The sequence below is a fragment of the Rhinatrema bivittatum genome, chromosome 17 (assembly GCF_901001135.1).
Source record: "Rhinatrema bivittatum chromosome 17, aRhiBiv1.1, whole genome shotgun sequence".
NCBI classification, from domain to species: domain Eukaryota; kingdom Metazoa; phylum Chordata; class Amphibia; order Gymnophiona; family Rhinatrematidae; genus Rhinatrema; species Rhinatrema bivittatum.
This window is the reverse complement of record NC_042631.1, coordinates 51,920,636-51,939,676: the sequence shown is the minus strand read 5'-3', so window position 1 is coordinate 51,939,676 and position 19,041 is coordinate 51,920,636. Positions and strand designations below refer to the sequence as shown.

The 19,041-nt window shown below is 48.7% G+C and overlaps 1 protein-coding gene across 1 annotated transcript in view; it reads right to left on the bottom strand.

The window, feature by feature from the left end:
- Positions 1 to 19,041, bottom strand: part of PGGHG (protein-glucosylgalactosylhydroxylysine glucosidase) — a 270,873-nt gene that overhangs the window by 180,919 nt on the left and 70,913 nt on the right. The window contains exon 4 of the mRNA XM_029582660.1: positions 15,633 to 15,843. Within this exon, the coding sequence (XP_029438520.1) occupies positions 15,633 to 15,843 (211 nt within the window). The remainder of the gene's footprint in view (positions 1 to 15,632; positions 15,844 to 19,041) is intronic.

Genomic DNA, 19,041 nt, shown 5'->3' with positions numbered 1-19,041 from the left:
GAGAAGTTTGATGCATACATTTCCCTCCCTACCATCCCCCCTCCAAAACACACACATACACACACACACACACACACACACACTTATTTATTTTTTAAAGAAAAATCACCTGTGGCAGGGAAATCACCTTGTTAATTCAATTTTGGTGGAGCCCAGTGGCTCTTTCCACATCTGCCTATTAACAAATTTCATACATGCAGACACAGGACACCCCTGCTCATAAAGCAAGAGGCACTGCTACAAACATTTTGCCCACTTATTGCAAGGTGCTGGGCATGCAGGTCAGTGGCATCTCTAGACAACCCTAGAGACATCCCATAATTATACTCACTGCTTGATTTATTTCACTCTTCTAGGGGCCTACATGATAACACTCACTACCTACTCCTTCACTCTTAAAGAGCTCCTATATTGGCTCCATGCTCCTTTTTTTAGTCTTAGACAATCTCTGTGGTGACATTCACTGCCCAGCCTTCTCCATCCCTCCAGAGACTCCCCATGACAACATTTCCCATCATACTTTGACCAATCATTACAAAATCCTCTGCCTGCTGTTGTGTTTGGGGCATAGTGGACCCTTAGTTGGTATTGTTAGGAATGTGGACCCTTGGGCTGGCTGAGACAGATGGTGTTGCACTGTGGGGAGCCCACAGTGGACGTCGCAGCCGGGAGGCGGCGCTGAAGAGGTTGTCTTGAGAAGGCTTCACCACTGGAAGCCCGAGGTCCCCCCAGGAGGAGCCCGTAGGGATCCGGACCTCTTGCACATAGGTGCGATCCTCTGCGACTGAGGACCAGAAGAGAAGCCCGAAGAGGTGGTCCAGTGAAGCGGCAGAACCCAGCAGGTCTGAAGAGACTTCACCCTTGGAAGCCCACGATCCTGCGGGAGGAGCCCGTGAGGGCCCGAGCCACTGGGACTTAGGCGAAACCTCCAGGCGAGTGAAGAACAGGATACATGAGGAAGAGGAGAGGGCTGACGCTGGAGTCCAGGAACGAGCCAAGGTCAGAAGCCGAGAGTCAGATGCCGAAGACAAAGCCAAGGACGGAAGCTGAAGCCAGAGTCAGTGGACGAAGAAGGGTCAGAAGCCAGAAGTCTGATGCTGAAGATGATCAGGGATCCAGATGCAGCAACTAGAAACTCAAACTGAGTGAACCTCGTTGCAAGGCAAGGTTTAGGTCAAGCTGCAGGGTTTAAATACCTTGCAGCGTCTGACGTTATCCGAGGGCTGTCTTCCCTCTTCTCGCGCTGGCCCCTTTAAAGGTTCGAGCCCCACGCACGCGCGCACCTAGGGGGCGAGGCCAAGCGCGTCGGGTCGGCAGCGTCTCCCTCGCAAAGGGAGAGCCGCGGCAGGAGCCAGGTTGGGCCTAGACGGCCGAAAGAGGCTTCCAGCGGTCCGGGCTGACTGTGAGGTAAGAGGAGGTCCCGAGGCATGTCCCTGGACCGTAACAATACCCCTCCCCCTACGCCCCATTCCCGGGGGCTTGGGTTTAGCTGGATGATCCACATGGAACTGGTGGAGGAGGGCTTTGTCCAGGATGTTGGAGGCTGGCTTCCAGGAATTCTCCTCCGGACCATAACCCTCCCAAGAGAGGAGGTACTCCCAACGTCTGAGGTGGAATCGCACATCTAGTACCTCTTTGACTTGGTAGACTGTATCCTCGTGTGCCTCAGGTGTGACCGGTGCAGGGGTCTTCCTATGGAAGATGGACAGAACCAGTGGCTTCAGCAGGGAAACGTTAAAGACGTTGTGTACCCTGAGCGTAGGCTGGAGGCGGAGGCGGTAGGAAACTGCCCCCACTCGTTCCTTGGCGCCTGGCCCCAAGGTTCCATGTACCTTGGGGCCAGGCACATTGAGGGAAGCCGCAAGCGAAGGTGTTTGGTGCTTAGCCACACCTTATTCCCGGGGAGAAATGACGGGGCTGGACGTCGTAGGCGATCAGCATACTTCTTCGCGATAACCGCAGTGCGTCGAAGTTTCTCCCGGCTGGATCTCCAGAGATGATGTAATTGTTGGGCCATGAGTTGTACGGCTGGAGATGGTACTACCAACGGCAAGGGAGGTCGAAGCCGTTTCCCATATACCCTATAGAAGGGAGAACTGCTGGTGGCAGAGTGTTTGTGGTGGTTGTACGAGAACTCCGCCCACGGGAGCAGGGCCACCCAATCATTCTGCAAATCTCCCACGAAGGACCGGAGGAAGGTCTTCAATGTCCGGTTCGTGCGTTCCATTTGGCCGTTAGCTTGAGGGTGGAAGGCGGTCGTGAAGTCTAGCTGGACCCCAAACTTTTTACAAAGTGCCCTCCAATATTTCGCCGTGAATTGAGAGCCCCGATCCAAGGCGATGTGTCGGGGGAGTCCATGGAGGCGAAAGATGTGGTGGGTAAACAAGTTCACAAGTTCAGGTGCTGTGGGCAACTTAGCGAGGGGAACAAAGTGAGCCATCTTGGAGAACCTGTCAATCGTGGGATAAACACTGTGGATCCATCAAGTCTAGAGGACGTGAATAAAGAGGAGGCAGCAAAACACTGCACGGAGCGGCAGTAGCCACAGAGGCATTCATGGAGCGGGATGCCAGTGGCTGGTGTTCCACCTTCACGGAGCGGAAGGATGGAGGGCTGCCATCTCCAAAAAAACCCAAAAAAAACAGGGGTGGGTAAGAGTATGAGGCAGGGGTGTGGCCTGCTTGTTGCAGCGGTTGCTACCCCTAATTGAGCTGGATGTTCTCTTGGATGCAGATCCGGCGCTGCTCTCTACATTTGTGGTGGGGTGGAGGGGAATTAGGGCTGGAGGGTACTGGAAGCCAATAGTAACAGGTGGGAGAGAGAAAAAAATTAAAAAAAAAAAAAGGATAAAGTGCGTAGCTTGCTGGGCAGACTGGATGGGCCGTTCGGTCTTCTTCTGCCGTCATTTCTATGTTTCTATGTAACCCAGATCACCGTCTTTCCTTCTGAAGAGGGCAGATCGACAATGAAGTCCGTGGCTCGTTGGGGATAGGCAGTGGCTGAAGTACGTGGCTCGTTGGGGATAGGCAGTGGCTGAAGAAGCCCCCAGGGGCAGCCGGTAGGAGTCTTCTGTTGAGCATAGGTCGGGCAGGAGCTGACATAGAGCCGGACGTCCTTCTTAAACTGGGGCCACCAGTAGAACTCAGAAAGTAATTCCTGGGTTTTAGCTACCCCTGAGTGACCTGCAGTCAGGGAGTCATGGGCCCAAGATAGTACCTTCTTCCCCGTCTTCCCCATAGGAACCACGTTGGATGCCGCGAGGAGCACCTTGGCCGGGTCGCGTATATATTGTGGTGGATTAGGGGTGTCCTCCGTCTCCGCCGTCCGGGAAAGGGCGTCCGCCCGGATGTTTTTGGCTGCTGGCCTGTAGCGGAGGAGGAAGTCAAAGCGGCTAAAAAAGAGGGACCACCGAGCCTGTTGGGGGTTGAGACGCTGGGCGCAGCATAGATATTCTAGGTTCTTGTGATCCGTATAAACGATCACTGGGTGCTGGGCTCCCTCCAACCACTGGCGCCATTCCTTGAAGGCCATTTTGATGGCCAGAAGTTCCTTGTCTCCTATGCCATAATTTTTTTCTGCAGGTGAGAATTTCCAGGAAAAGTAGGAACATGGTAGGGATCTGCCGATGCTGGCTATTTGACTCAGGATGGCTCTGACGTCAACTTCCACAATGAACTGAGGTTGGGGGTCCGGGTGATGGAGACGTGTCCTGAAGGAAGGCTGTCTTCAGCTTTTGGAATGCTCGTAGAGCTGCTGCAGGCCAGTTTCTAGCGTCAGCCCCCTTCTTGGTGAGGGCTGTAAGCGGGGCCACCATCCTGGAGTAGTGGGGTATAAATTGTCGGTAGAAATTGGTGAAGCCAAGGAAGCATTGAAGCGCCTTGACCCCCACAGGTTGAGGCCAATCCTTGATGGCCGTCACTTTCTCAGGGTCCATATGGAAACCCGTGGAGGACACAATATACCCGAGAAAGGGTAAGGACTCTTGCTCAAATTGACACTTCTCCATTTTGGCAAAGAGCCGGTTATGCCGAAGCTTCTGCAGTAACCTGCGGACATCTCTGCGGAGAGTGTCCAGGTCCTTTGAGTATATCAGCACGTCGACCAGGTAGACGATGATGGACTTATGTAACATGTCCCTTAGTACCTCGTTCATGAGGTTCTGGAAAACCACAGGAGCATTGCAGAGGCCGAAGGGCATGACCAGGTATTCGTAGTGGCCATCCTCATGTTGAATGTGGTCTTCCACTCGTCGCCTGGATGAATCCTCACCATGTTGTACGCCCCACAGATGTCCAACTTCGTGAACACCTTGGCTCCTTGTAGTCGATCCAGTAGCTCCGGAATCAATGGTAGCAGGTATCGGTCACATCGTGTAATATTGTTCAGACCGAGATAATCTATACAAGGTCGGAGAGACCCGTCTTTCTTTGCTACGAAGAAGAACCCAGCTCCGGGTGGGGAGTTGGATGGCCTAATGAACACTCTGTCCAGGTTCTCCTGGATATATGCGGACATGGCTCGCGTCTCTGAGAGTGACAACGGGTACCCCCGTCCTCGTGGCGGCGTGATACCGGGGATCAAGTTGATAGCACAGTCAAAAGGTCGGTGCTCCAGAAGGAGCTCAGCCTTCTCCTTCGAGAAGACATCTATGTAGTCCTGATAGTGGAGCGGCAATGCTAAAGGGGCGATCAGGAGAGGTATCGAAGGTCGAGGGACCGTGGTCAAACAGGTGTCAAAGCACAACAAACCCCAAGACGCAACCTGGAGAGTATCCCAATGGATTACCGGGGAATGCTTCCGCAGCCAGGCTAGCCCCAAAATGACCAGGTGCATGAACTTTTCCAAGATGAGGAACGAGATAACGAGATTTCGTCCACATGCAGGAGACCCATGCATAGCATGAGGGGCTTGGTACAAGTAGAGATAGTCCCTGGGAGAGGAGTCCCATGAATGGAAGACACTCGGACAGGAGGTCTTTGGGGTTAGACCCCAATCTGAAGCTGTTGGACTAAATTGCGATGGAGAAGGTACAGAGAAGGGCTACCAAAATGATAAGGGGAATGGAACAACTTCCCTACGAGGAAAGACTAAAGAGGTTAGGACTTTTCAGCTTGGAGAAGAGACTGAGGGGGGATATGATAGAGGTGTTTAAAATCATGAGAGGTCTAGAACGGGTAGATGTGAATCGGTTATTTACTCTTTCGGATAGTAGAAAGACTAGGGGGCACTCCATCAAGTTAGCATGGGGCACATTTAAAACTAATCGGAGAAAGTTCTTTTTTACTCAACGCACAATTAAACTCTGGAATTTGTTACCAGAGGATGTGGTCAGTGCAGTTAGTATAGCGGTGTTTAAAAAAGGATTGGATAAGTTCTTGGAGGAGAAGTCCATTACCTGCTATTAAGTTCACTTAGAGAATAGCCACTGACATTAGCAATGGTAACATGGAATAGACTTAGTTTTTGGATACTTGCCAGGTTCTTATGGTCTGGATTGGCCACTGTTGGAAACAGGATGCTGGGCTTGATGGACCCTTGGTCTGACCCAGTATGGCATTTTCTTATGTTCTTATGTTCTTAAATCCCTGAAGATAAAATTCCCCGCGGCTCCGGAGTCAATCAAAGTCAGCATATCGAAGTTCCCTTCGGGAAGTAGTATGGTCACTGGAACAGTACACGGGGAGGCAGAAGTGGTGTTACCTAGGGTTAGCTCCCTGACTATCCCTAGGTCTGGGCGTTTCCCGTATGCTCGCCACACCGGGCAAGGAAGTGTCCCTTGCCCCCACAATACAGGCACAGGCCGTGGGCATGACATCTTCGCCTTTCCTCTTGAGAAATTGTGCCTCGGCCCAACTGCATAGGTTCTGCATCTTGATTTCCTGGAGAGGCAGAAGGGGAGTGCACTGGTCGGGAAGGTATGTATGTATGTATTAATTATTTTTATATACAGACATTCAATCTCAATCGAGATATCACACCGGTTTACATTCAGGTACTGTAAGTATTTTTCTATTCCCAGAGGGCTTACAGTCTAAGTTTTTGTACCTGAGGCAATGGAGGGTAAAATGACTTGCCCAAGGTCACAAGGAGATATTTTGCCCAAGGTCACAAGGAGATATTTTGTTTCATTGCATTGTTCGAGTGTGGTTCCAGAGCTCCCGGGTCTCTGAGCAGACCTCCTTTCCCAGAACCGGCGTTGGATACGGTGGTCCACGCAACCCACCAAATTGATGAGACCATTCAAGTCGTCCAGGAGATCCCTGGCCGCCAGCTCATCTTGAAATCTTGAGGAGAGGCCCTCCAGAAATATAGCGTGCAGGCTGTCATTCCCCCAGTTCAACTCGGCTGCAGGTGTCTGAAATTCTACAGCATACTCAGAAAGAGGCCGGTTACCCTGGAGTAACTGAAATAATTCTGAGGCGGCTGTAGGCCCGCGGGAGGGCTCATCGAAGATCCGTCGGAAGGTGGTGACAAATTGCACCAGGTTAGCTAGGCGGGAGTCCTGATGCTCCCATAGTGAAAAGGCCCATGCCAGGGGCTTCCCATCCAACAGTGAAATAATGTAGCTAGTCTTGATCCGATCCGTGGGAAACTGGGCTGGCAGTAGATTGAACCGAATGAAACATTGATTAAGGAATCCTTGGAATAATTTCGCATCCCCAGAGTACCGTGAGGGTGCTGGTAATTGTATGGGCGTGGTCAGTTCGACATCAGCCACAGCTACAGGTGCCGGGGAACTGGATGCGATGGCTCCGTCAATCCGGTCAGCTAATCTCTGCATGGTCGTTGTTAGGGAGTCAATGCAGATTTATTGTTGTTGCAACCTCTGTGCAATACCTGGAATGGCTTTCAAGCCCGTGACATCCGCCGGGTCCATGGCCTTGCAAACTGTTAGGAATGTGGACCCTTGGGCCGGTTGAGACAGATAGTGTTGCACTGTGGGGAGCCCACAGTGGACGTCGCAGCTGGGAGGCGGTGCTGAAGAGGTTGTCCTGAGAAGGCTTCACCACTGGAAGCCCGAGGTCCCCTCAGGAGGAGCCCATAGGGATCCAGGCCTCTTGGACTTAGGTGCAATCCTCTGCGACCGAGGACCAGAAGAGAAGCCCGAAGAGGTGTTCCAGTGAAGCGGCGGAGCCCAGAAGGTCTGAAGAGACTTTACCCTTGGAAGCCCGCGGTCCCCCCGGGAGGAACCTGTGAGGGCCCGAGCCACTGGGACTTAGGCGAAACCTCCAGGCGAGTGAAAAACAGGATACCTGAAGAAGAGGAGAGGGCTGAAACCGGAGTCCAGGAACGAGCCAAGGTCAGAAGCCGGGAATCAGATGCCGAAGACAAAGCCACGGACGGAAGCTGAAGCCGGAGTCAGTGGACGAAGCAGGGAAGGAAGCCAGAAGCCGAAGACAAAGCCAAGGACGGAAGCTGAAGCCGGAGTCAGTGGACGAAGCAGGATCAGAAGCCAGAAGCTGAAGACGATCAGGGATCCAGATGCAGCAACTAGAAACTCAAACTGAGTGAACCTTGTTGCAAGGCGAGGTTTAGGCCAAGCTGCAGGGTTTAAATACCCTGCATCAACTGACATCATCCGAGGGCTGCCTTCCCTCTTCCCGCACTGGCCCCTTTAAAAGTTCGGGGCCCGCGCGCATGCCTAGGGGGTGCGGCCAAGCGCGTCGGGTCGATGGCATCTCCCTTGCGAAGGGAGAGCTGCAGCAGGAGCCAGGTCGGGCCTCGACGGCCGAAGGAGGCTTCCAGCAGCCCGGGCTGGCCGCGAGGTAAGAGGAGGTCCTGGGGCACGGCCCGGGACCATAACAGGTATGGAGATGACTCCTCCCACGGGGAGGGGTCCCCTGGGGAACCACAGCGATTGCCTAACCTCAGAGAGCAGACACTTGTAGATGGAAAGCTTTATTGTACTGCTGTAGATAAATGTTATGATGCAGGAAAGAAAGGCACTGAATTCCGCAAGATGCCTGTACGTTCAACAGTCTCAGATGTAGATGTCTCACCCGGATGTTCAAGATAGCGGGCAGCCCGCGGTGCGGGCAAGGCCAAGGCTGGTGGGTGGAGTTGGAGCACCGGATCGTAGAGGTACTCACAGGAGCGTAGTGCGGCGTCTTCCTGGTGATGAAGAAGGTGGGACCGAAGGTCCAAGGTGCAGGACACACAGACTGGTAGGCGCTCAAGGAGCGAGTACCTGATAGTTCAGAATCCTGAAATAGAAAGAGGGGAAGACCCCCGAGGAGCGGTTGTCTAGTTAGTAGAAGCCCCGAAGGGTGGTTGGAAGCAAGAGACCCCCAAGGAGTGGGTGTCTAGAGCTTCATAAGGAGCAAGATCCCTGGAGGGTAGCGAGGCGTCTAAGCGAGCAGCTTAGAGCGGTCAGAGAAGCTTGAACCAAAGTCCTTGCTAACTCAACGGTGTTTAGCGAGTGGAGGCTTTAAATACCCGGAGGTATCTACGTCATGCGGTGGGGACACCCCCGAGGTTTCCGCCATGACGTGTATTTGAGTGTAGGCAACTTGCACGCGCGCACCCTAGGAGGCCCTGGGAAGAAGCATGGCAGACTGGAACGCCCATGCTGAGTTGGAGACGCCGAGGGTTTCAGCACTCTGCACTGGAGGCAGCCATCTTGCCCAAGGAGGAGGAAAAGGGTAGAAAAGATGTAAGGCAGAGCGGTTGCAGCCGTCTGCGACGGACGGACGCAACAGTACCCCCCTTCAAAGGGCCCCCTCCAAGACCTCTTCCAGGTGGTCTGGGTTTCCGTGGGTGCATCAGGTGGAATTGACGTACCATGTCTTTATCTGTGATGCTAGCCAGTGGTTCCCATGAGTTCTCCTCTGGTCCATAGTTCTCCCAGGAGATGAGATACTCCCATATCTTGCCTCTCTTACGGACATCCAAGATATCATCCATGGCATATTCAATGTCGTCCTCAGTGTCCAGACTGGTTGGTTCTGGGTTCTTTTTGGAGAACTTGGAGAGGATCAGTGGTTTTAACAGAGACATGGAATGCATTGTGTATCTTCATTGATGGAGGTAGTTTCAAACTGTATATCAGATTCCCTAATCGCTGAAGGATAGCAAAGGGTCCAACATAGCGAGGAGCAAAGCGTGCTGAAGGACGTTTTAGGCGAAGATACTTGGTACTTAACCAGACTTTGTCTCCAGGCTGAAACTGTGGTGCCTTTCAATGATGAGCATCGTAGGTTCTTTTTGCCTTCTGTCCTGCTTTGAGTAGTAACTCCTTAGTTTGCTTCCACAGTTTACATAGCTCAGCTGCAGTAGTCTGTGCAGCAGGAGAAGCCACTGATAACGGAATTGGCAGAGGGGGCAGAGGTTGTCTTCCGTAGACGAGTTGGAAGGGAGAAGACCCCGTAGGATTAGCAGGATGTGAATTGATGGCAAATTCTGCCCAAGCAGTAAGTCAGCCCAATCGTTTTGCCTGGAATTGACATAGGAACATAGAAATTGTTTCAGTGTCCTATTCATTGTCTCAGTCTGGCCGATAGACTGAGGATGGTAAGCGGAGGTTAAATCCAAGGCGATGTCAAATTTTTGACATAGCGCTTTCCAAAACTTTGCAGTAAATTGTACTCCTCTGTCGGATAGGATATGCTTGGGCATCCCATGAAGGTGGAAGATGTTTTTAATGAAGAGTTTTGCTAATTCTGTAGCAGAGGGCAATTCTGGTAACGCTACAAAATGTGCCATTTTAGAAAAGCGGTCAACTGTGATCCAAATGGTGTTCTTTCCATTGAATGGTGGCAGGTCTACCACGAAATCGGTTGCTATATGTGTCTAGAGTTCATCCGGCGATGGTAGAGGTTGTTACAAACCCCAAGGACGTCCGGCTGGAGGTTTCTACTTGGCACAGACAGCACAGGAACCCACATAAACTTGTACATCCTTTTTCATGGTTGGCCACCAATAGTATCGTAGCATAGCTAGGGTACGACTCTGTTCCGGACGGCCTGCCAGAGGGGAATAGTGTGCCCATTTCAACAGCTTTTTCCTTAGATTTCTGGCCACCACCATCTTCCCGGTGAGTACCGTATGAGTGGCTGCAAGAATCACTCTACCGGGGTCAATGATGTGAAGGGGTTCATCTGGCACATCCTGAGGTGAGAAGGATCGAGACAAGGCATCAGCCCAAGTGTTCTTCTCTCCCAGACGGTAAGAACATAAGAACATGCCATACTGGGTCAGACCAAGGGTCCAGCAAGCCCAGCATGCTGTTTCCAACAGTGGCCAATCCAGGCAATAAGAACCTGGCAAGTACCCAAAAACTAAGTCTATTCCATGTTACCGTTGCTAATAATAGCAGTGGCTATTTTCTAAGTCAACTTCATTAATAGCAGGTAATGGACTTCTCCTCCAAGAACTTATCCAATCCTTTTTTAAAACACAGCTATTCTAACTGCACTAACCACATCCTCTGGCAACAAATTCCAGAGTTTAATTGTGCGTTGAGTGAAAAAGAACTTTCTCTGATATTTCAGCAGGAAATCGAATTGGTTAAAGAACAGGGACCATCTTGCTGGACAGTGATTGAGTCGTTGAGCATGTCTGAGGTACTCTAAATTCTTATGATCGGTGTAAACTACTATTTGGTGTTGTGCGCCTTCCAGCCAAGGACGCCACTCTTTGAAGGCCAGCTTGATTGTGAGTAGCTCTTTGTCTCCGATTCCATAATTTCTTTCAGCAGGCAAGAACTGCCTTGAAAAGAAGGAGCAAGGATGGAGCACATTAGATTCGCTATACTGGCTTAAAACCGCTCCCACACCAATGTCTGATGTGTCGACCTCGACGATGAATGGACAATGTGGGTCAGAATGGCGGAATCACGGCTTATTTTGAAAAACCTCTTTGAGAGTCAGAAAGGCTGATATGGCTTCTGGAGACCAATTGGCGGGATTGGCACCCTTCTTGGTCATAGCAGTTAGAGGGATTGCCAATGATGAGTAGTTTTTAATGAAGGAATGATAGTAATTGGTGAAGCCCAAAAAATGGCACAGAGCCTTCAGACCCGTAGATTAGGGCCAGTCCCGGATACTTTCTAATTTCTTGGGGTCTATCTGAAACCCATTCTTAGAAACAATGTATCCCAGGAAGGGTACAGACTCTTTATGGAATTTGCACTTTTCAAGCTTTGCATATAGGTGGTATTCACGCAGACGACTTAAAACTTTCTTGACATCCTCCTGATGAGTTTGCAGATCTTGAGAGAAGATCAATATCTCATCAAGATATACCACTACACATTGATAAAGTAAGTCCCGTAAGATGTCCTTCATCATATTTTGAAAGACTGCAGGTGCGTCACTCAAACCAAAGGGCATGATGAGATATTTGAAGTGTCCATCACGGGTGTTAAAAGCAGTTTTCCATTCGTCTCCTTCACGAATATGCACCAAGTTGAAAGCTCCTTTAAGGTCCAATTTGGAGAATATCTTGGCTCCTTGGAGTCTGTCGAACAGTTTGGATATTAAGGGCAGGGGATGCCTGTCCTTGATGGTAATCTCATTCAAACCACTGTAATCAATGCAGGGGCGTAAGATGCCATCTTTCTTCCCTATGAAAAAGAAGCCTGCACCAGCAGGAGATTTGGAGGGTCTGATGAATCCCTTCTGCAAGTTCTCTTGTATGTAGCTGGACATGGCTTTAGTCTCAGACACTGAAAGAGGGTAGACTCTTCCTTTGGGAGGTTCTGAATTAGGCTTCAGATTTATGAGGCAGTCAAATACTCTGTGTGGTGGAAGTACATCTGCTGCTTGTTTTGAAAAAACATCCTGGAAGGAGGCGTATTGTGGAGATAAACCATCCTGGAAGGAGGCGTATTGTGGAGATAAACCAGGTAACGATGGTGTAGTGAAACCTCCGCGAGGCACTGGCCGTAACAGTCAGGCCCCCACCGGGACAGTTCCAATGTGGCCCAATTAAATTGAGGCATATGATCTTGAAGCCAAGGCATCCCAAGTACCACCGGATGCATGGCCTTTTCCAATACAAAAAATGAGATGGAATCAGAGTGAAAAGCTCCGGTACGCAGGCCATTGGTCTGGGTGGTCAATGAAACTTCTCCAGGAAGTGGTTCCCCATGGATAGGTGACAATAGCAAGGATTTAGCTATTGGTGGGTAGGAATCTGTAGGTGTTCAACCAAGAGCTTCAAAATAAAATTACCTCCGGCCCCGGAATCAATGAGAGTGAGAGTCAAACTCAAGACCTCCGCAGAGCAGAGATACGGGTAATGATAATGGAGGAGTAGGGGATGTGAGGCCCAGGAGAAGTCCTCCAGTAGGTCCTAGGCCCGTCAGTTTCCCGGACAGATGGGACAAATTTGGAAGGTGTGGCCTGATTGGCCACAATACATGCATAACCCCATGCGTTTGCGAAAACATCTCTCCTTGGAAGTTAAATGGCTTCGGCCTAATTGATTAGGCTCTTCCTCTTCTAAGGGATTTGACGGTAGACTGGAAGCAATAGGTACAGGTTTAGGACGGGTAGCCCCCACCGTGGACTTTCATGGGCTCTTAGCCTCCTGAGTTCAGTCACAGATACGGCGGTCAATTCTCCCAGCTAGTTCCATTAGGGACTCAAGGGTATCAGGTAATTCACGAGCCACTAATTCGTCCTTTAAGTGAGAGTTGAGGCCCTCCATGAATATGGCACAAAGTCATCCAGTGTCCCAATGTAGTTCAGATTCTAAAGTCTTAAATTCGATAGCGAAGTCTGTGAGTGGCTTATTACCTTGCTGGAGACTGAGCAAAGCAGATCCAGCGACAGTCTGGCAAGCCAGGTCATCAAAGACAGACTTAAAACGTTTAAGAAATCCTGGTAGGTCATTCAGGATGGGATCTTCATGGGCTTCCCATAATGGTGAAGCCCAAGCCAAGGCTTGTCCCTCTAGAAACGATAGGATATAGGTAGTCTTGGATGCTTCAGTGGGAAAGAGGGTAGGCTGTAATGAAAAATGCATGCTGCATTGATTAATGAACCCTCTACACATCTTGGCTTCACCCGTAAAGCGGGTAGGCGTGGATAAGGGTACAGTGGTCTTGAGGGTCACCACTGGAGACAGCACTTCTTTCACAGTTGCTGAAGAATTCAGTTGAGCATGTAACTGACTGAAGGAAGTAGCTAGGCTCTCCAAAGACTTTTGTTGTTCCGTGATCCGCTGGGCTAGGCCAGGAATGGCCTGCAAGACCGCGAGCTTAGCCGAGTCCATGGAGTTAGCAATCTGTTGTGTTTGGGGCATAGTGGACCCATAGTCGCTGTGGAGATGACTCCTTCCACAGGGAGGGGCCCCGTGGGGAACCACAGCGATTGGCTAACCTCAGAGAGCAGACACTTGTAGATGGAAAGCTTTATTGTACTGCTGTAGATAGATGGTATGATGCAGGAAGGAAAGGCACTGAAGTCCGCAAGGTGCCTGTACGTTCATCTCAGATGTAGATGTCTCACCCGGATGTTCAAGATAGCAGGCAGCTCGCAGTGCGGGCAAGGCCGAGGCTGGTGGATAGAGTTGGAGCACCGGATCGTAGAGATACTCACAGGAGCATAGTGCGGCGTCTTCCTGGTGATGAAGAAGGTGGGACAGAAGGTCCGAGCTGCAGGACACACAGACTGGTAGGCCCTCAAGGAGCGAGTACCTGATAGTCCAGAATCCTGAAATAGAAAGAGGGGAAGACCCCCGAGGAGCAGTTGTCTAGTTAGTAGAAGCCCCGAAGAGTGGTTGGAAGCGAGAGAAGTTTGGGCATCCAAATGGCAGATGAAATTTAATGTGGACAAGTGTAAGGTGTTGCATATAGGGAAAAATAACCCTTGCTGTAGTTACACGATGTTAGGATCCATATTAGGAGCTACCACACAGGAAAAAGATCAAGGCATCATAGAGGATAAAATTATCAGCTCAGTGTGCTGCAGCAGTCAAAAAAGCAAACAGAATGTTAAGAATTATTAGGAAGGGAATGGTTAATAAAACAGAAAATGTCATAATGCCTCTCTATGCCTCCATGGTGAGACCACACCTTGAATACTGTGTACAGTTCTGGTCGCCGCATCTCAAAAAAGATATAGTTGCGATGGAGAAGATACAGAGAAGGGCAACCAAAATGATAAAGGGGATGGAACGGCTCCCCTATGAGGAAAGACTGAAGAGGTTACGGCTGTTCAGCTTGGAGAAGAGACGGCTGAGGGGGGGGGATCAGATAGAGGTTTTTAAGATCATGAGAGGTCTTGAACGAGGAGATGTGAATCGGTTATTTATACTTTCAAATAATAGAAGGACTAGGGGAATTCCATGAAGTTGCAAGTAGCACATTTAAGACTAATTGGAGAAAATTATTTTTCACTCAATGCACAATTAAGTTCTGGAATTTGTTTCCAGAGGATGTGCTTAGTGCAGTTAGGTTCAAAAAAGGTTTGGATAATTTCTTGCTATTAATCAAGTTTACTTAGGAAATAGCCACTGCTATTAATTGCATCAGTAACATCAGTGTTTGGGTAATTGATACGTTGGAGTGATACGTTGGAGTTGATACGTTGATATCAACGAATCAACGACCATAGCCTAGGCTGAAGCCTTTTCCTTTAATTATCAAGAATACATTTCCCCTCCCCAGCAGCTAAGCTCCCTACCCATAGGCTTGTTCGCTTTAGTTCTGTCCTGGTTCATAGTCATGTTATCCAAGTTATTTCACATCCCTTGTTCCTTGTAAGACATAAGTCTGTCATTGTTTATTATATGTTGCAATGTAAACCGGAGTGATAGGCAACACTGTTACCTGAACTTCGGTATAGAAAAGTTAATAAATAAATAAATAAAATAAATAAATAATTGCCGGGTTCTTGTGTCCTGGTTTGGCCTCTGTTGGAAAATGGATGCTGGGCTTGATGGACCCTTGGTCTGTTCCAGCATGGCATTTTGTTATTTTCTTATGAGATCCCTGGAGGGTAGCAACGCATCTAAACGAACAGCTTAGAGCGGTCAGAGAAGGAGACTTTAAATGCCCGGAGGTATCTACGCCATGTGGTGGGGTCGCCCCCGAGGTTCCCGCCATGACGTGTATTTGAGAGTAGGTAACGTGCGCGCCCTAGGAGGTCCCGGGAAGAAGCATGGCGGACTGGAACGTCCATGCTGAGTTGGAGATGCCGAGGGTTTCGGCTCTCGGCACCGGAGGCAGCCATCTTGCCCAAGGAGGAGGAAAAGGGTAGAAAAGATATAAGGCAGAGCGGTCGCAGCCATCTGCGACCGATGGACACAAAACCTACTTTCGTTCTCCACTACCACAATGGTGACATTCACAGTGTAGCCTATTTAACTCTCCTCCCAATGATATTCCACTCACTCATCTCTGAAGACCTCATCAGCATCTGCTGGTGGTCAAAAAGTAGATGATGCAAGAAGATGAAATTTAAACTTACCTGACACTTCCCACCCCTCCCTGGGATCTCCCCAAAGACAACTCTTCCTAGCTGCTCTCCAACACTCTGGTGAAACCACGCTGATGGCACTCATTGCCCATCCTCCTGCATTCCACATGGTAATACTCACTGCCTGACTTCCCTCACCCTCTCCATGACCACTGTCATTATCTGCCTTCCCACATCACTCCAAATACCTCCCATAACAACACTCACTGGGCTCCCTGGAAGTCAGGTCCTTTCTCCAGGTGTAGGTCCTGACTCTGGGGTGTGAACGCTGTCTGAAGCTGCACTGTGATTGGCTGCACTGTGCTTGCTGAGCGTTCTATGGATACAGTGAGGGCCATCAGATGAAGATGAGCTCGATGAGCAAAGATCTGCTGGGTCGCTGTACAACGTGCGCTCTGAAGTTCACAGGCAAAGGTACCTGAGAATAGAAAAGAAAGCAGTCACTTCATATCTCCAGGCAGAGGATGGGGCGTGCAGCCATTGCTCTCTACTATCCGAACATGTGCCTACCATGCAGGAAGAGCAGCAAGAGAAAAGTCACCTGCAGGGTTTAGAAATTCAAACCCTATGTTTCCAGAGCATCTGCACCAGCCTCTGCCCTCCTCAGTACACCCCGAAAGAAACAACTTCATCAATAATCTTGCATCTTCAGCAAAAGATTACATTTAATTGGACATACAGGGCCCTGCTTACCAAGAAGCTAACATTCAAAACGCTGGTAGTCATCTCTAGCCACACTTACCCAGCTCAAAGTGCAGCTGAATATCTCCCTAAATCCTAGATTTAGAAAATGTGATATTTTATCGTGGAAGGGGCAAAATATTGTGGGGAAGCATTCCTGCAATATTTTGCCCCTCCATGAGAAAATATCATTGTGAGTTCTCCGTGATGTATTTTCCCATGGAAAAACTCTGAGAGAAATAAATATTGCGGAGAGCCTTGAAAAACGCACGATGGCAGCTCCCTTTGTACAGGGGCACCATCGTCTTGAAAGGTCTGCAGTAACCCAAAATGACGCTCCCAAAGTGAAAAATTCCCCCGGGGGTCTTTGGAGACCCCCTCTGCCTATTGAGGAGGCCTATGTTAAAAAAAAAAATTTAAATGATGGCATTGTTGTACGGCGAAGCCTCGCCCCCTACCCAAACTCCTTCCCTTTGAAAGAAAAATCCTCCTCAGGGTTCTAACTACCCCATCATTTGACCCCTCTCTGCCCCTTCTGAGACTTCCCTGCTCCCCAATAAAGAACACCTAGTCCCTAGGGTCTAGAGGCCCCTCTCTTCCATTAAATAAATCCCTGGTGATCTAGGTAGACCCCCTAAAACCCCCTCCATACTTTAACTTAATTTTTGGTAGTCTAGGGGTGGCTCTATATCAAAATTCCCAGGCAGTTTCCAAATTTACATTCATAAAATCAGTAGTAGAGTCAAAATATGGCATAACGTCATTTAAAACAGATATACACATTAAGCAATAACAGAAATAAAAAGATAAAACATAAAATAAAATAAAAATGTGAACTCCCTGTAATGCAGTTAATTCCCTGCAATTAGCTCATTGGCCATGCCATACAACCTAATACAGTCAGCTGCATAATGTAAACATTAAAACTTTCTCGAGCCTGTGTCAAAACCTGCCTTATGCACATAGAAACAGTTAGCTAAAAGCTTTTCGGAAAAGGAAAAACTTAACCAATTTTCTGAATTTTAGAAGTGAGATCTTCTCTTTTAAAGGGTGAGGAAAGGAGTTCCAAAGCTCAGGACCTTTCACCTAAAAAAGCTGTTCACGTGATTCATCTAGTCTGTGTGAGATGATCTGAGAGGCCAGGACAGCTGATAAAATTTCAGAGAGGCATTAAAACTAGTTGGCACAAGGCTATTAAAGACCTTTTAAAATTTTAAATTCAATCTGCCAATTTACTGGTAACCAATGATAATTCATTAAAACTGAGGTAATATGTTGATGGACTGGCGTCCCAGATACAATTCTAGTAGCCAAATTCTGGACATATTGTAGTGCTCAGAGGCTTACCTAAAGTATTTGGCACCAGGGGCGGATACATCTTTGCCCCCCCCCCCCCCCCCCAATATAGAATTTTAAAATTTCCTAAAAATCGATAAAATATTTCAGAACAGCAGACACATCAAATAAAACCCAATAATTAAAACTAATAAGGATTTTAAAAATCTCCCGCTCTCCATATCTGTCATCCTTAGACTGGGGGCACGCATGTACACACACACACACTCACAATATGCTCCCTCTCTCTTAAACACACACACATGCTTGGTGACAGACAGAGAGAGTATGTGTCTGTGTGAGACACACACACACACATACACTTTCTCTGTACCTCTCACACACACACACTTCCTCTGTGTCTCTCTCACACACAGTCATGCTTCCTCCATCTCTCTCACACACAGACATGCTTCCTCTGTGTTTCTCTCACACGCTAAGCACACATATACACACGCTTCCTCTATCTCTCTCTCTTTCCCACACACGCACACATGCAGTTAAAAACTAAACTGGAAATCACAAGCCAGATTCTGTATGCAGTGCAACAATGAAAAAGCAGAAAATCACTATTCCTCAAAACAATGCAATCAAGATATATAAATCAATCAGAATAGTAAACCCATACTAAAAATATACATTTCAAAACAGCTGATGAATAGAATATTCAATATAATTAGAAGCTCCTGTACAAATTTTTTAAAATTTCCTAAACATCGATAAAATATTTCAAAATGGCAGACATCAAATAACACCCAGTAATTAAATCTAATAAGGATTTTAAAAATCCCCCACTCTCCATACCTGTCACCCTGAGATTATCGTGAACACACACAGAGACACAAACAAAATATGCTTCCTCTGTCTCTCACACACTTACATGCTTAGTGAGAGACAGAGGGAGCTTGAGTGTGTGTGTGAAAGAGACAGATACACGTTTCTTCAGTCTCTCTCTCTCACACACATACACACTTCCTTCTGTATCTCTCACAAACGATTCCTGTCTTGCCCATGAACACACACACATGCTTCCTCTCTTTCACCCCATCCCCACACACAGGCACCCTCTCATTCGCACACAAAGGCAGCCTCTCACACATATACACCTACAGGCACCCTCTCATATATTTCTATTTCCTTTTCTCCATGAGTTTATTGTGAACCGGTATGATGTGTCCCACGAATATCGGTATATTAAAAGTTCATAAATAAATATATATATATATATATATATATATATATATATACAGGCACACACACACTCACTCTTCTATACACTCACCGTCTCATACACACACAGGCATCCTTCTCATACACACACATACCTTCATACACACACACACACACATTCACCCTCTCATACACACATGCACACACCCTCTCATACACACGCACACCTTCATATACACAAACACATACACACAAACACACACCCTCATATGCACACACAGCCTCATACACACACACCCACACATGCCGCTGGGCCTCTTCTTCTGCCACTGGCTCCGGGAAATGCCGTCAGCACCGCTGGGCCTCTTCTTCTTCTGTTAGCCTCTTCCATAGGACCTTGCTTTTGCTGGCGGATAGTGGAAACCCCACT